This window comes from Phoca vitulina, unplaced genomic scaffold (assembly GCF_004348235.1).
Source record: "Phoca vitulina isolate PV1807 unplaced genomic scaffold, GSC_HSeal_1.0 scaffold4, whole genome shotgun sequence".
Lineage (NCBI taxonomy): Eukaryota > Metazoa > Chordata > Mammalia > Carnivora > Phocidae > Phoca > Phoca vitulina.
In genome coordinates, this window is record NW_022589707.1 from 70336662 (window position 1) to 70356662 (window position 20001).

General features: G+C 36.1%; 1 protein-coding gene across 1 annotated transcript in view; it reads left to right on the plus strand.

The window, feature by feature from the left end:
* SEMA3D (semaphorin 3D) overlaps positions 1 to 20001 on the plus strand; it is a 128717-nt gene that overhangs the window by 49860 nt on the left and 58856 nt on the right. The window contains exons 4-7 of the mRNA XM_032402268.1: positions 1771 to 1890; positions 6800 to 6893; positions 9664 to 9792; positions 19321 to 19463. Of these exons, the coding sequence (XP_032258159.1) occupies positions 1771 to 1890; positions 6800 to 6893; positions 9664 to 9792; positions 19321 to 19463 (486 nt within the window). The remainder of the gene's footprint in view (positions 1 to 1770; positions 1891 to 6799; positions 6894 to 9663; positions 9793 to 19320; positions 19464 to 20001) is intronic.

A 20001-nucleotide genomic window follows, 5' to 3' on the forward strand; every position in this document is an offset into this window, starting at 1 on the left:
TGTTAAACAAGACTATTTGCCAGAAAACTGTCTTAGTGAATTTAAAGTGTTCCTTTCTTAAGAGACTGCATATAATGAATATTTGAGAACATATACAAAATATATGAAAATATTCAGGATAATAAAGATGTCTGTAGTGTAACTTGCACATCCTTAGATGTGCCTTTTTTTTCCCCTTGGCATACAACCTAAGTAACTATATGCAGTGCCATTATTAGAGAGTGCTAAGTCTGCCTACCTGATAAAGAAACATCCTTTCCTTGTGTAGCTCTCTGAGAGACCAATAATGATGCTGTCCTTTCATACAATCTGAAGCAACTGCTTTGTTTATAGAAAGCAGAGAACAGAAGATTCAATGAGTTCATTGTAACATTCTTCTGTGGTAGAATGTACACATTTTATTAATTGGGATCTATGAATTCTTGAGACATAAAATTGCAAGGCTAGCTGGCGAAGGGAAGTACTAGAGACTAGGAACTCTTTACCACAGTTATGCAGGTATAGCTTTTCACTCTAAAATCTGAATAGCCACTGGGATATTGATATTTTATATAGATCCAAATCAGGGTAAATAATAATTATTAATATTATATTATTTAACTTCATCCTGTCAGTTAAGTTGCTGTCTGCTTTCTGAAAATTGTATTTAATTCTAAAAACCACCCTACCAGTTAGGTCATTGTTTTTTGTCTTTTGGGTTCTTTTGTAATATATTCCTTCTTAACAACTCTTACAATAAGAGTGACCCATTAGGTCAACGTCTGACTGCTGAGGAACGCATGGCCATTCAGGTAGGGAAGAACTAGACTTTTTCTATGAATCCCAGTGGTTTCTTAGCTTTATACCTTTCTTGGTGAACACTTCCCCATCTCCTAGATAAAGTCAATCCAGAATAAAAGTATACTCCAGCCCGGTGTTTTCTCAGGGATTTTGGGGTCCAGGAACCATGAAGCCAATAATCATGTAAAGATAAGGAATTACTTAGGGGAGATAAATCAAAAATAATGTATAATAACAGGAATGACTACTCAGAAAAATTAAGAGTCACTACTTGTAACTAACTAGGGGATAGATAATATATGTTATAATGATAATAATGCAAAGAAATATTTTTAGGACCAAGCATATGCAAAGCAAGCAGAAATATAAAAGTCTCTTCAAAAATTTGACTTGGTGTTAGAAAATGCAGGGGAAGAACAAGAGATTCTTGGAAAAAAGAGAAATTAAGTTGATTTTTAAAGGCTCTGTGACATTAAAAATAGTTGGGAATAAAGTGGTAGTGCATTCCATCCAATAAAAATGGAATACATATATGGGAATACACAAGTGTGTTCATGTTTTGTTCAGTGTAGCTGAGACAGTTGATGTTGTCAACAGTGGATCTATAATGTGATAGACAATGTGGGAACATCAGAACATGACAGGTTTTGTTCTTAGGTAATTCCTGAAAGAAGGTATGGATATCTCATTCTGTTGATATCCATTCCGTAGGCCCCGCTGAATACCTATAGAGATGTGCACTCTAGCATTCTGATTAGTTCAACACCTGTAAAACTTCAAAAAAGCTTCAATCATTCATTTAAGCCACAGTTTCTGGTTTGTTTTGCCTCCTTTGCTAAGTCAGATGTTTAAGCATGTCTCATGAATCGTTTTCATTTTTGCTGTTTTTCTTGATGATTTATCTACTTGGAAAACAGGTGGTATGAATGATAATCTTTCAACAACATGAATTGCGTGCTAATGCTTTTATTTTTTTTTTATGTCCAATAGACAGAATGTGCAAATTTTATCCGCGTACTTCAACCCTATAACAAAACTCACATTTATGTGTGTGGAACTGGAGCATTTCATCCAATATGTGGTTATATTGATCTTGGAGTCTACAAGGAGGTAATAATGAAATAGCATGAAAACAATTAGTTATAATACCTTGTCACTTAATGTCTTTGACATAAAACAGGCAGATTTGAATATAAAGTTTGAATCATATAGTTTATGAATCACATAAGAACTCATGTTCCCAACCACCTTATAGATTGCCATTTTGATTACACACTCTATCTACCCAATAAAAGGTTTTTTGATTAGAAGTTTTTTAATGAGATGATCAAAATTAAAAGTGTAAAATGTTGAAAGTGTTTGTTTTCTATAGACTCTGTGTATGTTCTTATTTTCTTTTGAGTTTCCATTGTAATTAGATCTATATTAGTTGCTGTTAGTAAAAATCCACATCCCATATGACCTTGCAGTGGAATTGTATCTTATAAATAATTTCATTTTTCCCGTCCAGCAAATTTGACCTGTTATATGTGGTTACACACTAAGTACAGTGGTGCACACTAAGTACAGATAATTTTTTTTTCTTAAAATTATATACATAGTCATTAGCACACTGAATTCATTATTTCTGCTGGGCCGAATTGCCACAGTGCAAATAAAGATGTACTAAATTAAGAGGAATATATTCCAGCTATCAATGAGCATTTTAATAAATGAGAAACATGCAGATTTCTGTAGTTTAATTAATAACTGATACATTAAAGTGGCTTCTTTGTATCATGGACTATGCCAGGCACTTTACATGGATTGTCTCTGAAATTTAACAACGCTTTTAATTGAAGTTAGTACCTTTATAAGTCCCAACTTACAAGTTAGTAAAACTTGAGTCTCAGTGGAATTAAATAACACGCCTAAAATCACCCAGCTAATAAGTGGTCTGGCAAGGAATTGAACCAAAGCAGTCTGTCTCTAGAGCAAGCATGCCCAACTGAGCTTTAGAGTACATACTCTAAATTGTTTCTTTGTATGGGTTTGATGAGTTGTACTGTCATCCTTATGTTTATGTATATACTACTTGTGAATAACCACACATATTTCCAGGATAATTCGCTGTGTGTTTGAAAGTAAAGTCTGGGCTTATGGAACAGGTTTCTTTACATTGATTTAACTGATTCATGCAGAGATCAAACCCACAGCTGTGGCTGGATTAATTTTCCTCTCTAACCAACTTGTCTAACCAGCCCATTCTCAACTGTTTGAAAATAAAGCAACCCTCATAGTTAAATCTCCGAACCACTAGGAGACTTGGCAACTTGAATCCATCATTCTTTGTTGCTGGTGTAATGTTCTCTTGCCTAGCTTTGATGAAGGGTAATATATAACATAGGGTGTAATTATATTAGATAGCCCCACAGCCTGGATGTGTTTTGAGGCCTGAGGCTAAAGGCCAAACTCACAACTTGCTGAGGGGTGCAAATAGTGTTCTTTAACTCCTGAAAGTCACAAGTGCTGAAAGGGAATTTAGATGGAGCTAATTACTTAGCTTGGGGCTGTCAAGAGGGCCTGGGACAGTCAGATTTACAAGGTCTGTGACTCAGAGAATTATGGGTGAGCTGGGAGGTGAGCCTGGTGATTTTTCCACTGGTCAGGAATACAGGTAATTGTATGGCAACGCTGCTTGAAGATTGTTAACTTTTTTCAATGAATTATTAGTCCCAGGAATCATTGCTCTTCCAGAGGGAATTTAGAAGGCTCTTCCGTTCTCAAATAGATAAGGTTTCTCCTGATGGGGCTGGAAAGAGGGACCGGCAATATGTAAGAGGGACGCAGAAGGGAAGTGTGGGAAGTCCCCTTCCTGGGAAATCCTGGGACAGTGAGAGGAAAGAGGAGAAAAGCTCAAATGAATCCCAGATTTCTGTCCTTGGCAGTGAGTTAGAGAGTGGTGTTACTGAGGTGAGAATAGTAACAAGTTTGCGAGGGAAACGGTGAGTGAGTCTTGTACGTTCTGCATTTGCAAAATGTTCGGTTAGGTCATGCCAAGCCGGCGGTTGGATCCGGATTTCAGGACAGGAGTCAGGGCAGTTGTCAACAGCTAATCGTTGGAGCCTGGGCAGCCAGAGTTTGAATTATGGCTTCGGTCAGTTACCAGCTCCGTAGTCTTATGCGCCCTGCATAAACTCTTGAAGCTTCTGTTTATTCAGCAAAATGAGGATGATAATAATAGTAACTATCTCACAGAGTTATTTGAAGGATAAAATGAGAAAATGCTTGTATGGGCTTTGGCGGAGCCCTTGCTTCATTCCAGTCACTTACCACTTACGACTCAGCCGTACTAGGCAATAGGAGCACGAAAGGCAGCAAGGCAAGGATTTGGAAAGTGTGTATGTAAACTTCATGGAAAAATAATGTCTGCGATGTACGTATGCATGTATGTGTATGTATAAATGTGTGTGTATATGCGTGTGTGTATACATGTGTGTGTATGTATAGATGTGTTTGCGTGTGTGTATGTATATATATATATTGTGTGTGTGTAAATATATACATTTATTCTGTGATACCAGCAATGCCTGTTATTTGTTTAGTAAATACACTGGAAGGATGTTCTCTCCTCTGGGATCTCCCCTCTGCTGCCAGAAATCTCATCTTTAAATGGGGGTGGTACTAACAATAACTCTGCCTAGTTGCCCTGATAACTAAATGTTTTCCTATCATGCTCATCTCTTTACTTCAACAATATACATTGGTATGTCTTGCTTACTTAATTACGCTGAAGGAATTTTCTTATAAAACTGAAGTTGTCTCAAAAGTTAGTGTCCTGTAATTCAGCCAGTTTATCTCCCAAAGTCCACTCAGTCAACCATTATTTTTTACAGAATTTTCCTCTTAGTGTCCTTGACTCTGGCTTAAGGAAACTCTCTTTCCTGATAATTCCTTTCTCCAGGAGATTATAAGAGAGACCTTGTCCTAAGCCTTCAAGATATCAATGTTATGGGCTTATCTTGAGAATGTAATGAAATGTTGCATCTTAAAAACAGAAGTCTGTACAGTTAGGAGGGTTTATCTAGTACTTTTCATCAACGGTTACACTCTCCTATTTTCTTGGTCTTTCCTTTTTAACTTTTTACTCTAATGTTCTGGCACACTGGGATTCAGTTTACTTTTTCCCATTACAATATCCTATTATAGGCTTTAGAGTCAACAGTTCTGTTTGATCTGTGGAAAATAATGTGCCCTTAATGATATTTAAACACACACGAGTGCCACTGTCTACAGGTGTTTTTTTCCCTGACATCTCTGTAGCCTCATTCGCAGTTGGGAAGCATGCCCTAAATGGGTTCTCACTGTACCTTTTCCATGCCAAGGTTCCACTATCACAGCTTGTCATTAGCTGGCCTGTTCCAACTAAACATACTTGGATTTGATCATATTACATGGTCATGGTGAGTCTATAAATTGATTTTAACACATTTTTAAATCCATGAGTTTGAAATTCTGAGGTGAGATTAGTTAACAGCATGAACTCTGGGGACAGCCCTGAGAGTTCAAGCTACTGCTTCGCCTCTTACTAGCTATGTGCTGCTGAACAAGACAGTTAACCCCTTCTGTCCTCAATATTCCTCTTGTGAAGCTGGAATTCTTAAAGTAGCTATAGCTTTAGGCTTATGGTGAGGATTCAATGAGACAATGTACATAAATTTCCTGGGCCCACAGTTAGTACCTAATGGCAGGGACTATTCCTGTTAGCATGAAAGTGCATTTACTTAAAACTATGAAATAGCCATTGTCAATCATGCTATTTAAATTACTACCACTGTTTTTTTTTTTTTAATAAGGTGGTCATTACTATTGGTTCTGTTCAGAAGAAACAAATCTGAAATGACAACACAGTACAACAAACAATCCAATTCCCTCTATCACTTTTGCTTCATTGCTTACTTTCTAAATAAGTAGCACTGAATGTTCCTTTCTTATTATGCATGTGTTCTGATACAACTTGGTAGATACACCGTCTAGAGAAAATATCTGAAATGCTAGATTTCTCTAACTAGTGCATATGCAGGGTGAGTCATCAGCCTTTCTGCTGGATGGTAGTGTTGTCATTGTTATGAAACACTCAAACTCATGGGGCCATATTCATTATACATTCATATTTTTCTTGGAAAGTTCAACTTAAGATGTTATTTTTTCCTGAATATTATAAGTCTGCCAATGTCATTCTGTCTGTGGCCACTATTATAAAAATAGATATTTCAGCCAAAATAACTATGTGGTTTTAATGTGTACAGTGTTTTCATAATAGTGAAAATACTACAACAGAGTTTTTTTTGGTTGTTGGGTTTTTTTTTTGTTTTTTGGGTTTTTTTTGCCCACATGTATCAACAGCTCTGTAAATGGACTGCCTGCCTTAGCACGCTTTTATGTCTCTAAAATCACAAAATGTCACAAGGCCTATTTTGGTTTAGTTGAAGATGTGTGAGTAAATAAACCACAATAGTAATGAAAGTGTAATTATTTTAGTAAATTCTTGTCTTTTTTTTTTTAAGCAATCTTTATACCCAACGTGGGGCTCAAACTCATGAACCTGAGATCAACAGTCACATGCTCAATGGACTGAGCCAGCCAGGCGCCCCATAAATTCATTTCTTAGATGAGGAAATTAGCTTATTAGGCTCAATAAATTTGTTATTAGCCTTAAGAAATGTGTGTGCTTGATGGTGATTTTGATAATGAGAGTGGTCCAGACTCAGTGAATTGATGGTTATATCACTACTTCCAATTGAAAAATTCATTCAGTATTATCATTACTACTTTGGGCAAACACAGACCAAAACATGGGAATTGAGCCTAGCCAGAAATAATATTTGCTAAAGAGTTAAGGAGCACAGCGTGATGCACATGCTATATGCTCAATCAGTTTTTGTTGAATTAATGAGTTAGAATTTAGTTCTTATCTCCTATCTTCTTGCTGATTTGCTATTTTAAAAAATCTCACTTGTGTTAATATTTCTCATAACAGGAAGTTATATTCAAACTAGACACACATAATTTGGAGTCTGGCAGACTGAAATGTCCTTTTGATCCTCAGCAGCCTTTTGCCTCGGTAATGACAGGTAAGATCAATGGCCTTGCTTTTAGGTGGTTTTCTGAAAAGGTATGTGTAGACTAAACCACATTTTCTTATTGAGTTAAAGATTATTTGGGATTACTCTTTCACTGGCTATGTGATTATAGTATTTTAGTGCCAAATCTCTATATTTAGCATCCTTATCATCAGGGGAAGCCCGAGCAAATCCTTCATTTCTACACAGTTTTTTTTTTTATTATTATTATTTATGTTAATTTATCTGAGAAAGAGAGAGTGAGAGCACAAGGAGGGGAAAAGGCAGAAGGAGAGGGACAAGCAGACTCCCCGATGAGCAGAGAGCCAGCCTGGGGTGATCCCAGGACCCCAAGATCATGACCTGAGCCGAAGGCAGATGCTTAACCAACTGAGCCACCCAGGTGCCCCTCTACACAGTTTTTAAATGAACTTCTGGTTGAATTCTTTTTAATGCAAATGACACATACTTACTTGTTCTGTAATTTTATATTTAGATGTCTCAGATTTTCTTATACTAAGCTATGTCCCTATTTGGCTTACTACGGAAGTTAAATTTAGCAATTCCTTAAACATAATAGGTTACAAAATATGTTGAAGATTTGAGTGGAAGGATTAATAGTAAGATGTAGTGGATAAACTAATAAAACAAATGATAGAATACAGATAACATAGAATACAGATAATAGAATTTTATAACATCTTTTCCCCTCAATTTCACATTAACCTGATTGTAGTAATGGAAATGTGAATTTTTTGCTAGCACATTCAGTCTTCTCTTGCTTTGTCTACATCTTAAATTCGCTTGTGAGGTGATTATCCTGTTTAAAGAAGGCAGTGCTGTGTGGTCTGAAGTCTGTTCTGAGGAATGTTGGCACGACCTCTGAATTTTAACCATTATAAGGACCCCTTTTGTCTTGGTTTGGTTCATGACTTTACTCTCTTTTTATTGAACTTGTCTATCAAATGTTTGAATAGACGATAAGAGTGAAGCACCATGACATTTTAATTTTCACTTAGTGAGAACTAGTGATCTTCCTTTGAAGTGAAAGCATGCGTGTTTTTGTGTGTTTTGAAAATTGTATGACTGATGTTCAGTCATTATCCTCAGAAAGGGAGATAGATGATTTGGGATTCTGATCTGTCAAGTGGGGTTGACATATCCTTAATAAAAACAATGGACTATGGGCATTGGTGAGCCCTCTTACAAATCCCTAAGTGATTTAAATACAAAGAAGACAGTTTTAAAGCCTGGATATACAGACACAGTTTTTAGGTTGAAACACACCTTTTTTTTTTTTTAAACAATATGTTCAAATATCCACAGTTTTTTTTTTTTCCAAACGAATAGTTTGTTTCCTTTACTCTTACCAAGTAAGAGTCTTTATTGATGTTGTTATTTTTCTTCTGTTTTTTAAAAATTTGCTCCACAAATGAAATATTGTCATTTACCATTTATTTTAGGGGATTGCTTTAAGAGAAGGAAGTGGTATCATATCTACATTTACTTTACCTAACTGGATTTCTCTTTTGTGTTTTGTTTTGTTTTGTTTTGTTTACCTTTGGAAATTGACTCTTGCCATTATTTAGATTGGTTGACTCAAATAGTTCAGTAAAAGGTTATTTAGATGGATGTAATCAGAGGATTTAGGAAGTATTTCAATCACTTATAGAAAGTCAGAATTTTAAAGATAATATTTCTGAGGAAAATTGGATTTTAGTGATAAAACAGTGTCTTTCACTCATCTTATACTTAGCCATTTAAAAATCTAAATGCTCTATAGAGATTAGCCTTTTCTTTTTTTATTGTGGTCTATTACGTATACTCAACATTATTGACTATAAAGATTTCTTGAAATAGAGGCTTAGCTTTCAAAGGGGCAATATATTCTACTGTAGGGACAACATTCTTGTCTCTCCCCCCTCCAAGTGCTGACTAGCATTAGGGAACACTGGCCCCCACTCCCCTTTCTCTCCCTCAATCCTTTTCTCTTCCCCTTCTTCCCTGATCTCTTCCTTCTCCCTCCCCTTCCTCTCATCCTTCTCTTTCCCTTCTTACACCTCCCCCCCTTTCTTCTCTCCTTTCTCTTCTGCCTGACCCCCACCCTGCGTTCCCCCCCCACTTCTCTCTTTCTGGTAAAACATGGATATGCATTTTACATAAATAACAGGACAAAGAAGTTCGGTATGCAGTAATAGCCACATCTTTCCCTTTTCAGGAATTCCTGTTTATCAGAACCATTAGAGATGTGATTAGCTACAAGGAATGCAACATGTTATAATTACCAAGAATGACTTCAGTGCTGAAAGCTCCCTTTCAGCAGAGGTTAGGCAGAGAAAAGTTGTGGTCATTGAGGTTGTATTGGTTAAGTAAATAGTAATTACACAATCCATTCCTCATTATGGCATTTACTTTTTAGTATTTTTTGTGCTGCTACGAAGACAAACTCTTAATTATGATGTGTCCTTGAGTTATTTGTAGGGAGAGGGGAAAGGAGAAAGAGCTTATTCATAAGAGAAGCTAACGCATATGCAATTATGAATTCAGAAGACTTTGGCCATTTTTATCTTCAGGTCTCTAGCACCAGCGTACCAAAGTTCATTGGGTTATCTTGTCTTCGACTCTACAAATTTTTCAAAATTTGAACGTGAAATTTATGAAACAGTATCTTCTCATGTTAAGCAAGAAACGTCTTTGGTTTCACGCAATGAAATTAGTATATTGCAAATAGTATCTGCTGCTGTATTCTTAGAAGTCCTGTGTATTCTCTTCTCCCTCTCAGATGAGTACCTCTATTCTGGAACAGCGTCTGATTTCCTTGGCAAAGACACGGCATTCACGCGGTCCCTTGGGCCTACTCATGACCATCATTACATCAGAACCGACATTTCGGAGCACTACTGGCTCAATGGTTAGTCATTTTCTCTTTTCATTTTTTTGCCTTGGCTTTTGGATAGATAAGAAACTCATTATTACTCATTCAAATGTGTTTGGGAATAAGTGGTTTAGCTTAACATTATAAAATGCATTTGATTAATTCCCCACTAAGACAAATCTCCAGAACCTGTTGTGTATATAATAATAATAGCTGACACTTACTGAAAGTGTGCTATTGTCCTTGACGCTGTTCCATGCTCTAATTGATTTTTTAAATGTCCACAATGACATATGAGGTATGCATTATTATTATTATGTGCCTTTTTAAGATGAGTAAACAGAATGAAGTTGAGAAATTTGGTCAAGTTCTTATAACTTGTCAGTTGTAGACCCTGGGGTTTAAGTGAGCAATCTTTCTCCTGAAGTCTGTTTTTTAATGACTAAGCCAAATACTGTCTATGAGCCTAACAACAAAGGGATAGGTTGTAATGCTAACTTCTTTTGTTGAAAGGTTATTTATACTTGGGTTGACATGTCCTTCTAAAATTTTAAGCATATTAATATTGACATAAGTTTATCTGATTACTTTTTTGTTTGGAGGTGATACAGTATTCTGAGTTTTAAAAAAGCCACTAATGAATTAATTGATTAATTAATTAATTTATGTTTATTTATGTTCTCCTGCCTTATAGCAGATCAGGTTTTATCATGATAGTCTAATGTTTTCTAATTATCATAGGACTTTATTATAAAGTGTGGCAGAATAACATAACATTGCCATTTAAGCAGACAAACAACATTTCTCTTTCCCACCATAAATACTGGGTTTTGGTGGAGGAGGCCTGGGTAGACATTTCCTAGGGGCTATCTCTCTATCTCTCAGTATCATTTAAGCAGTGACAACATAAACAAAAGGGAAAAATGCTTTAAAACATTTCTTTAGTCAGAACCTCCAGATCCATTTGTTTACACAACAATGGGATCTCCCTTGACCAAAAGAGAGCCTGTTAACGGGGAAGACAAATTTAGAAGATCTCCCAACTATGTGATTACTCATTAATTTCTCTACACTCAGACAAGGCAAGACTATCTTCTTGAGCATTGTGAGGTTTTTGTGGAAATACTTGGTTTGAGAGTGAGTGCATGGATTTTACCAAATAGAAAAACTTACCCATCTGTTCAGGTAGCAAGATATACTTATGGCTTTAAAATGAAGTATAGATTGTATTTCTTAATCTTGGGATGGCAAATGTCATCATATTGCCACTCTTTTTGGAGATTATTCTATTTATTCCTTAACAGTGACATGTCCATTAAGAAGTCTGCCGCATTGCTGAATTAATAAATGTAGGAAATCTTTATTCAACTATTATTTGACTAGCATATTTTTCTTAAATGCTGTGTGAAGAGAATTACAAAGTAGGAAGCCTTGCATTGGTTTAACATTTAATAACAACTTTTGAGGACCCTTGACATACTGAATGCTGTTCTACTCATGGGCTTGCAAAGATTACATGGGAGGGTTACTGAACTCAGGGGTGACTACCAGAAGCATTAGAAGAGAGTGGGAGTTGGGGCTGGAAAGCTATAAATATTATCCTGACATCACGGGGAAGTGAAGTATGGTTTAGTTCTTTTTTTTTTTCTTTAGGTATAATTGACACATAACATTATATTAGTTTCAAGGGTATAATATCATGATTCAATATTTGTATATATTGCAAAATGATCATAATAAGTCTAGTTAACATCTGTCACCATAAAGTTGGAAGTATTTTTGTGTGTGTGATGAGAACTTCTAAGATCTACTCTTAGCAACTTTCAAATGTGCCATACAGTATATTAACTGTAGTCACCATGCTGTACGTTACATCCCCATGACTTACTTATTTTATAACTGGAAGTTTGTACCTTTTCACCCCCTTCATCCATAACCTGACCTTAATTAGGGAATCGGATCTTTGTTTTTTATAAAGTAACTGACAGTAGTATGAAGAGAAGACTAAAAGAGAATGAGGATAGAGAAAGAAGCCATAGCAAGGAATCAGGAAAATGTGGGGCGAGAACAGAGGTATTGGCAGTTGAGACGGATGTGAGAATATACAGCAACAAATATTTGAAATAGAAGATACTTGGGAATAGAAGAATCCAAGGATCTGAGGATGGAATTCAAGAGAACATTTTAGATACTGAGAAAACTTTGTGATTAGAGAAGTCAGTGGAAAGGAAGAAGGGAGAAAGGATACACATTTGGAAAGTCTCAATGGACTGAATGCAGGCAGATGACTAAGAATTAGAACTAATGTTTATGGTTCTAAGACATTCAAGGCAGAATGCTTATTGATTAATGGCCAGGGGACCATAAAACCCGGTTTGCCCTGGACATTTCCAGTCTACCTCCAATGTTCTGTAGCTCTCAAAAGCGTCCTAGTTTAGACAAGAATCACAGCTCTGTTTCTGTGGAATTTAATTCCGTAGGTTTAAATCCTGAATATCACTTATTTGTGACCTTGGTCAAACCTTTCTGTGCGTCTACATTTTTTTGTAAAAAATTTGGCATAATAATAGTATTTATTCACAGGGTGTTCTTAAGGATTAAATTAGATCATATAGGGAAGATCATATTGGGAAGCCTGACGGAAGACAATTTTAAGAGCAGTTCAGTTGTCAATGCTTTCATCACATCATTGTCCTTATTCTTGAAGGTGAAAAAGGCAGGAGGTGGGACTAAAACACCAAAGTCTCTGTGGTTCACTGACATCTATTTAGCATTTGTAACTATTGACCACCTTTTCTTTCTCTCTCTCTGCATTTCATAATTCTGTGAGTTCATCCACTCTCAGATTTCCAACTGTTTCCTGTGCTCCAGTATTTCCTGAAACTACATTTCCAAGCCTTTTTTTCTGCAACTCAGAGCCCTTAAGAATATTTATTTGGGTGTCTTACATTTTCATCCCAGATCACAAGAAAGAAGCTGATTGTTTTGTATGCAAATAAAGATATCTAAGCCTTCACCCTCAGGGTGCCACTAAGGTGCTTTGATTTTTTTTACAAGTTGTTTAAGTTGTGATCCTTTGCTTGAGTTTCTTTAAATATATGCAGATACAGATATAGTTAGAGATACATAAAAGACTAATTGGATCTAAAAATCTAAAATCTAAAATTATCTTGTTTTCCCTTTCTAACCTGCCCTTCAATACCAGTTTCCTGAGTTCTATCTATCTTAACTTTCTAAACATTATCCACCCAGTTACCTTGAAGTTATCTTGGATTCCTTCCTCTCCCCCACCCCCTTTATCTTATCTGTCACTAGGGGCTTTTACTTCCGTCAGAATATCTATCGACCTTGTTGTTTCCATGGCCATCTTTCTATAGGTCTTCATCACTTGATCTCTGGGTTCTTGCCACTATTTTATTGTTTGTTAATTCATTTTCCTATCGCTGATCTCTTCTGCTTCAAATTTATTTTATATAGCATCCACGTCGGTCACTATTTTAGGCACTTTTAAAGTATTATTTTATTTACTGATATAATCCTGAGAGAATTACTAATCCCACTTTACATTTGGGGGCTAGATTAGAAGTCAGATATATTGTTTATAGATAGCTAGTAGATGGGAGACTGAAACTCAGGGATGTCTTTTTTGCTCTAGACACTTTTTTTCTTGACATTTTATGATGTATTTTATGATCAACCTAAATTCTGCTCTTCTGACTGCACATTCCCTGCTTTTGGAGCCTCATTTTCAGACAGAGGCCATGCCTACATGCTATGTTGTGCAATAGCAAACTGAGGATGTGGGTTTGGTCGTAGGCACTAGAGCCCAGAGAGAACGTGCGGTTAAGTAAGTGATGTGGAAGACCTCGGCAGAATCTCTGAAGTCAGGGTTAGTGCGACCATCAGATCAGATGTTTGCTGATGGACAGGTAGGCCAGAATTAGAAGAACACGATGCTTCAGGAGACCCATTCAGCCGAGGAGCTTCTCAGCCCATGGAAACTAGGGCACAGCAAGGGAGAAATTATAGAAACTATATGAGATTCTTGTAATGAGGAAGTACTTGATTGGCTAAGGCAAAAGATTGACTTGCTTAGGGAGCATTTCTGTTTTCCATTCTGAGAAGTGGCCATTTTCCAGATAGAATCAACCTGGGGTCCAAAGACAGAGGTCAGTGGATCATCTGGCTGGAGTCGGGAATGCATGGAAACGAAATACAGTGAAAGAGGAACTGTGAAGATTACTGCAAATAAGGTTATCATAGACATGATCTTATTCAACCTTATATTCCATAAATTAAGACGGCATGAAGAAGGTGTGTCCAGGTCTGTTAGCCCCCAAGCCTGTCATTCCATTCCAGTACCAAACTTCTGAAAGGCAATAGTGTCTCCTGTCTCTGGAATCACAAGTTTGACTGCCCTTTCGGTGACAGTTACGGGAATAGAGGCTGTTTTTGCCTTAACACTGGACCTGATGTAGCAGTTACTGACATAGGCTATTTGCTTGAAAGCGGCACTAATATAGTAGACACTAGCCACGTGTACATTTAAATTGATTAAAATTAAATGCATTTAAAATTTGGTTCCTTAGTCATAGTGGACATAGTTCAAGTGCTCACTAGCCGCATGGGCTAAGGACTATTGAACAGCACAGATATAAAACATGTCCATCATCACAGCGTTTTGTATTAGACAGTGCTGGTCTAAAGTGTACTTATTTATTAATTATGTGCAGTAGCTCACAATCAAATAATGCAACACAAGTCTAAATTTTCTTTACTGTTCACTTAGCATTTAGATGTGAAACTCACGCCTCAGTTTCATAAAATTGTTGCCAGGTTGAAAGAACTGACAGGGCACCTGGGTGGCTCAGTCATTAAGCATCTGCCTTCAGCTCAGGTCATGATCCCAGGGTCCTGGGATCGAGCCCCACATCGGGCTCCCTGCTCAGCAGGGAGTCTGCTTCTCCCTCTCCCACTCCCCCGCTTGTGTTCCCTCTCTCTCTGTGTCTCTGTCAAATAAATAAATAAAATCTCAAAAAAAAAAAAAAAAAAGAAAGAAAGAACTGACAGATATTTGATATTTCAAATGATGGAGTCGATGTCAATGTCTAATCAGTTTCTTCTATATATTGTAACATCATAGTGTTATTTATTTCTGGTTAGACAAGTTTCAAAGTTTTTTCCTGTTAAATTTTGCTCTCTATACTTTCACTTTTAGTTTAAAATCCTATTTTTTACATGTTTGTGATTAAACTTTTATAAATGTAAATTGATATTACATTTAGAATAAGTGAAATACAAGAATTAAATTGAATTTACAATTGAGTGTGTTTAAATAATTAACCTTTTAAAAAATATGATCCTATGTGAATCTTTTTTAGGTCTATAAATTCCTTGATGCTTGTGTGTATGCCATATTTTGTTCTTTGCCCTGCCTGGAATTAGCCAGAGCAAGATCAGCTATCCTCTTCACTTACAAGTCCAAGGATCCTTGTCAGAATTTCTCAGGACTTTATCTAATCCAGCTTCAGTAGCCTTAAGAAGTATGAATCCCGACTCCTTCTTAGAGAGACTAATCCTTCTGTTAAATACCTCACCAGGAGGATGAAAAATTGCAAAGATGCAATACCACGGGCAGTTCTGGATGAAGTCTTAGATGGTCCCACACTTCTCTTTTTCACTTTTCTTTATCAACTTAATCTTAGAACCATCAGGAAATAGGAATGTAGGTAGAAGTCAGAGTGGTTACTCAAATTCCTTGAGTTTTTGTTGAGTTGAGTTTTTGTGAGAATTTTAGGATAAAGCTTAGAATTATGACCATTTGGAAAATGAAAACAAACAATGATGCTTCAAATGCGTATGTTTTTGTTTTCTTTCCTGGAGTAGATGAGAACTTTTGTTTTAAATTTTTATTTTTAACATATGGAGGCAGTTTTCATTTGAAGTTTCTCCTGGTAAGTTCTGTTGTCTCCAAATTCTCTTTCTACTCGAAAGGGTAAGATTTTTAAAAAGTGGTAGCGAGAAGATATTGCAAGAAGAAGTGAACGAAAGTAAGGAAGTCACTATTTGCTAAATCATGGTGTAGCTGTGCTCATCCGGGTGCAAAGAGGTTCATGATGCATATTGCAGGCTCGGCTCTGTGGGTTGATGCCATTTTCATTAGGCACTGCCTCTTAGTGTCATGCTAATAGCTCATTTGTGAAAATGCATGATTTCAAACTCTATCCCTATTAGAGCATGTCTTTTAAATGCTGAAGGAGAAAAATGTGCTATTATAATAAAGCCCAGGTGTCTGTTGTTATGATTTTAAATTATTTAGTGCAACAATTGTTCATGTCATACACTGATTAAATGATAACTATTTTTACTCAAACTTGGCAGCAACTCAGGAAAGAGTTTCTATATTAAAATACTAGCATCAATATTCTTAGACAGGACCTCAGTTGAATCTGCAAGAAAGATATTTTGTATTCTTGAAATGTATTTATTTTTACCTCTTGAGTATGCTTATTCTTTAAATCACACAATAGAGTACTATTTGATACTAACTCATTTTTCATAATTAGATTTCTTCCTATAATAAACATTTGGCTTAAAAACCACTATCATTCAATTTTCTTATAGTACTCCAAAATGGTTGTCTTGTAGTACTTAAAAGAGAACCAACATTTAAAACAGAATCTAATAAATCAACAGTCGCTGAATATAAGTGATTGTTCATCTATGAGCATCTAGGGTCTGTTGATCATCTGTGTTATATATTAGTTGAAAGGTGAAAGAAATATAAATTGGGAAAGTATCTACTCTATTTTCTCCCACTGATGTCATAAATAAAATTCCTGGAATGTAGACTAGTGTCGTATTCTACCTTTGACCATTTCAAATGGTGATACCTGCACTTGGATAGTATTTTCAATATCCAAAGTAGGTTTTTCTGTGTATTTCTGCAATAGGATAATAGGAATTGTCATATTTATTTGGACTCCTTGCAGACCATCTACATTCTGCGTTGTCGTAGAATTGATTTTTTTTTTGTTGAACTCGGTAAACAAGTGAAAACCTAACAGTTGGCTCCTCTGGACCACTTCACCCATCTGAGTATCTGAGGAAAGCTTTACAAGCCACTCTGTCTCTCACCCTTGAATTCCTTTTATCTGTAATGATTATCAGTTTCACATCACTGAATTCTCATGTCCTCTCTAGAGAGAGAAGACTAAATTTTGTACCACAATGTTATTTTTTAAATTATAAATTCAACTCAATCATTAAAGTGATAGGATTTAAATGTTACAAGGGTGACATGCTTCATGTAGAACTTTTATTTAAATTATATTTGAGGGCTATGATAAATTCTACTTGTGTGAACCCCCTTTTTAAGTTCAAATATTTGTTAAGATAAAACAAGCCAATCATATTCCTATAACTTATGTATATTTTCAGTTTTATCCCTTTTGTGTCCTACTCCTACTCAGGAGGGGCAGAGGGAGAGGGAGAGAATCCTTAAGCAGACTTCCTGCTGAGTGTAGAGGCCATTTTGGGGCTCAATTACAGGACCCTGAGATCATGAACCAAAATCAAGAGTCGGACGCTTGACGGAATGAGCCACCCAGGGGCCCCAAAACCCTACATGGTTTTCTTTCTTTCTTTTTTTTTTTAAGATTTTATTTATTTATTTGAGAGAGCGTGAGCGAGAGAGAGAGCGCACAAGCCGGGGAAGGGGCAAGGGAGAAGGAGAAGCAGATTCCCTGCTGAGCGTAGAACCAGACTTGGGGCTCGATCCCAGGACTCCAGGATCATGACCTGAGTGGAAGGCAGACGCTTAACCAACTGAGCCACCCAGGCACCTCCCAAAACCCTACATGGTTTTCTAATTTTTTTTTTTTTTTTTTTTTTTTTATGTAACCTAGGACTATATCAAAGTGAGATTATCAAGAGCATAAGAATCCGTTGGAGTTCTGAACTTCAGGGAAAGAACAGGGAAATAATAAAGAACAAAGGGGAGAAAGTTCATGCACATAATTCCCCCTCACTTTTCCTCTCAAAGTTTCCCATTTAAGCAGAGAAGAAATTGGATAAGAGACCCTGGTTGACCCAGCCTGGCTGGGATAATGAAGACTGAACTACCCATCACTTTGGAATCAAAATTAACTTTTGTTTATTGAAGAAAGCTATTAGGAAGTCCTGTTTACTGGGCTATTGACCTACTGCTCTACTTTAGCAGGGGGATGATTTTCAGGACTCCTGGGGTACATGACAATAAGGCAATATTGATCTTTTTCACCTACCTCTTAACTCTCTGTTTTGTTTTTGTTATGGTGCTGGTGATTGTGGTTTGAAACTTTTTTGTCTTCTCTTGTTTCCTGCTTCTACTTCCTAAAGATGGCTCTGTGCTTCCCTCCAGGCATCTCATATTTTCTACTTCATTGGGGTTCTTCCTTCTTTCTTCAATAACCACTGTCTCTAGTTTGCCTTAATCAAAAGAATTATTTCCAAATTAGTATCACCTCATTACAGATCTGTTACCTGGTTCATTCACAATTCTATAAAACCCAAACTTAAAAAGGCCCAATACTTTTTAAAGAAGGAATTAGTAACCCAAACTGGCTTGTCATTGGTGCAGTGCAAAGGGGTTAGTTGAGTTGCTAATATTTTTTTCATTTGACATGTATTATGGGCATCTTTCCATGCCAGTACATTTAGAACTGTGTTCTTCGTTTTTATCAGCTACCTGTTATTCGATCAAGTGTGTGGATGTGCTAAATTTTCTATCATTCTCTTGTTAGTGGTCGTAATAATGATTATCATCCTGAAGATTTATTTAATGATAAATAACATTTATTGAACACTTATTATGTGTCAGGCACTACCAGATAGCAAGTGCTTTACACATATTAATTCACTTGGTTATCATATCAGTTATCCTACTAGGTAGATGATTGGTAGCCTCATATTAGGCATGAGAAAATTGAGGCATAGAGAAGGCAAAAATTCACGTAAGGTCACCCTTGTAGTAAGTGGGAGAGATAGGATATATACCTGCAAAGACTGTCTCCAGAGCCTTCACTGGAGTCAACCCAAGCTCTGTTAATTAGTTGTTTTAATTTCCTTTTTCCCTTTAGCAATTACACAAAATGCAGCAAATAACATATCAAAATTTGGGACATGTTTATAGTTTTCCCTAAGCTCTTCATTCTATACATTGTGATTTAAAAAACAGTGACTCCATCAAATAAAAGGAAAATATAAAATCGTAGATTCTCCAGGTTTGAAAGTACTTTCTAAGTAATTTGGTTGAGTTGTAACAATTGTGAATATCAGCCAATAATGTTTTCACTGGCTCTCTGAAGTTCCTAGAGAACTTGTTCGAGTCTTCTGCATGCTAATACATGTTTCTACCTCGTGTCATATTTATTTGTGTATGTCTCATTTCACACATTCAGTTAATGGTTCTTTTTTTTTTTTTTTTTTATTCTGCTGATAACTGTTTCACATTCAAAGACACCAATGCTATCCTGACTGAATTGTCTCAGTATTTTAATCTATAGCTTCTTTTCTTTCAAACAGGAGCAAAATTTATTGGAACTTTCCCTATACCAGACACCTATAATCCAGATGACGATAAAATATATTTCTTCTTTCGTGAATCATCTCAAGAAGGCACTACTTCTGATAAGACCATCCTTTCTCGAGTTGGAAGAGTTTGTAAGGCAAGATATATTTATCTTACTTAAGTGGCATGTATGTATATGTATGAACAATTAATTATATAATCTTGAAGTAAAAATTAATGTCCATCATTCATAAGTGGTAGGATAAATTCACACTATCTTACATGAATAATTTTTAAGATCCAAAAGTGAAAAAAAAAAAAAGATACAAATTTTTCCAGTATTAGGGGTTTTTTGGTTGTTTTTGTTTTTTTTTGTTTTTTTCCCAGTGTGAACTGTTACCCAGGTTTGAGTTAGATCTCTTTGGCAGCTTGCCAAAGGGTTATCCCTTTGCCCATTTTCACTATTCCCAGTAAGATCATTGCATTGTCCTGGTCCATGGAAATTAAAATGCTTTTGTATGTTAAATTTGATTTTGAAGTTGAAAGTAATATAATCACTGGAGTAACTTGAACACTAACAGAATCAGATCTGGTATTTTTATGAAAACACATCACACATGTAAAATTATGTATCTTTTTAGGAATCAAATAAGTTGAAAATATGGTTATGGTAATACTGTCGTAAATATTTTCTA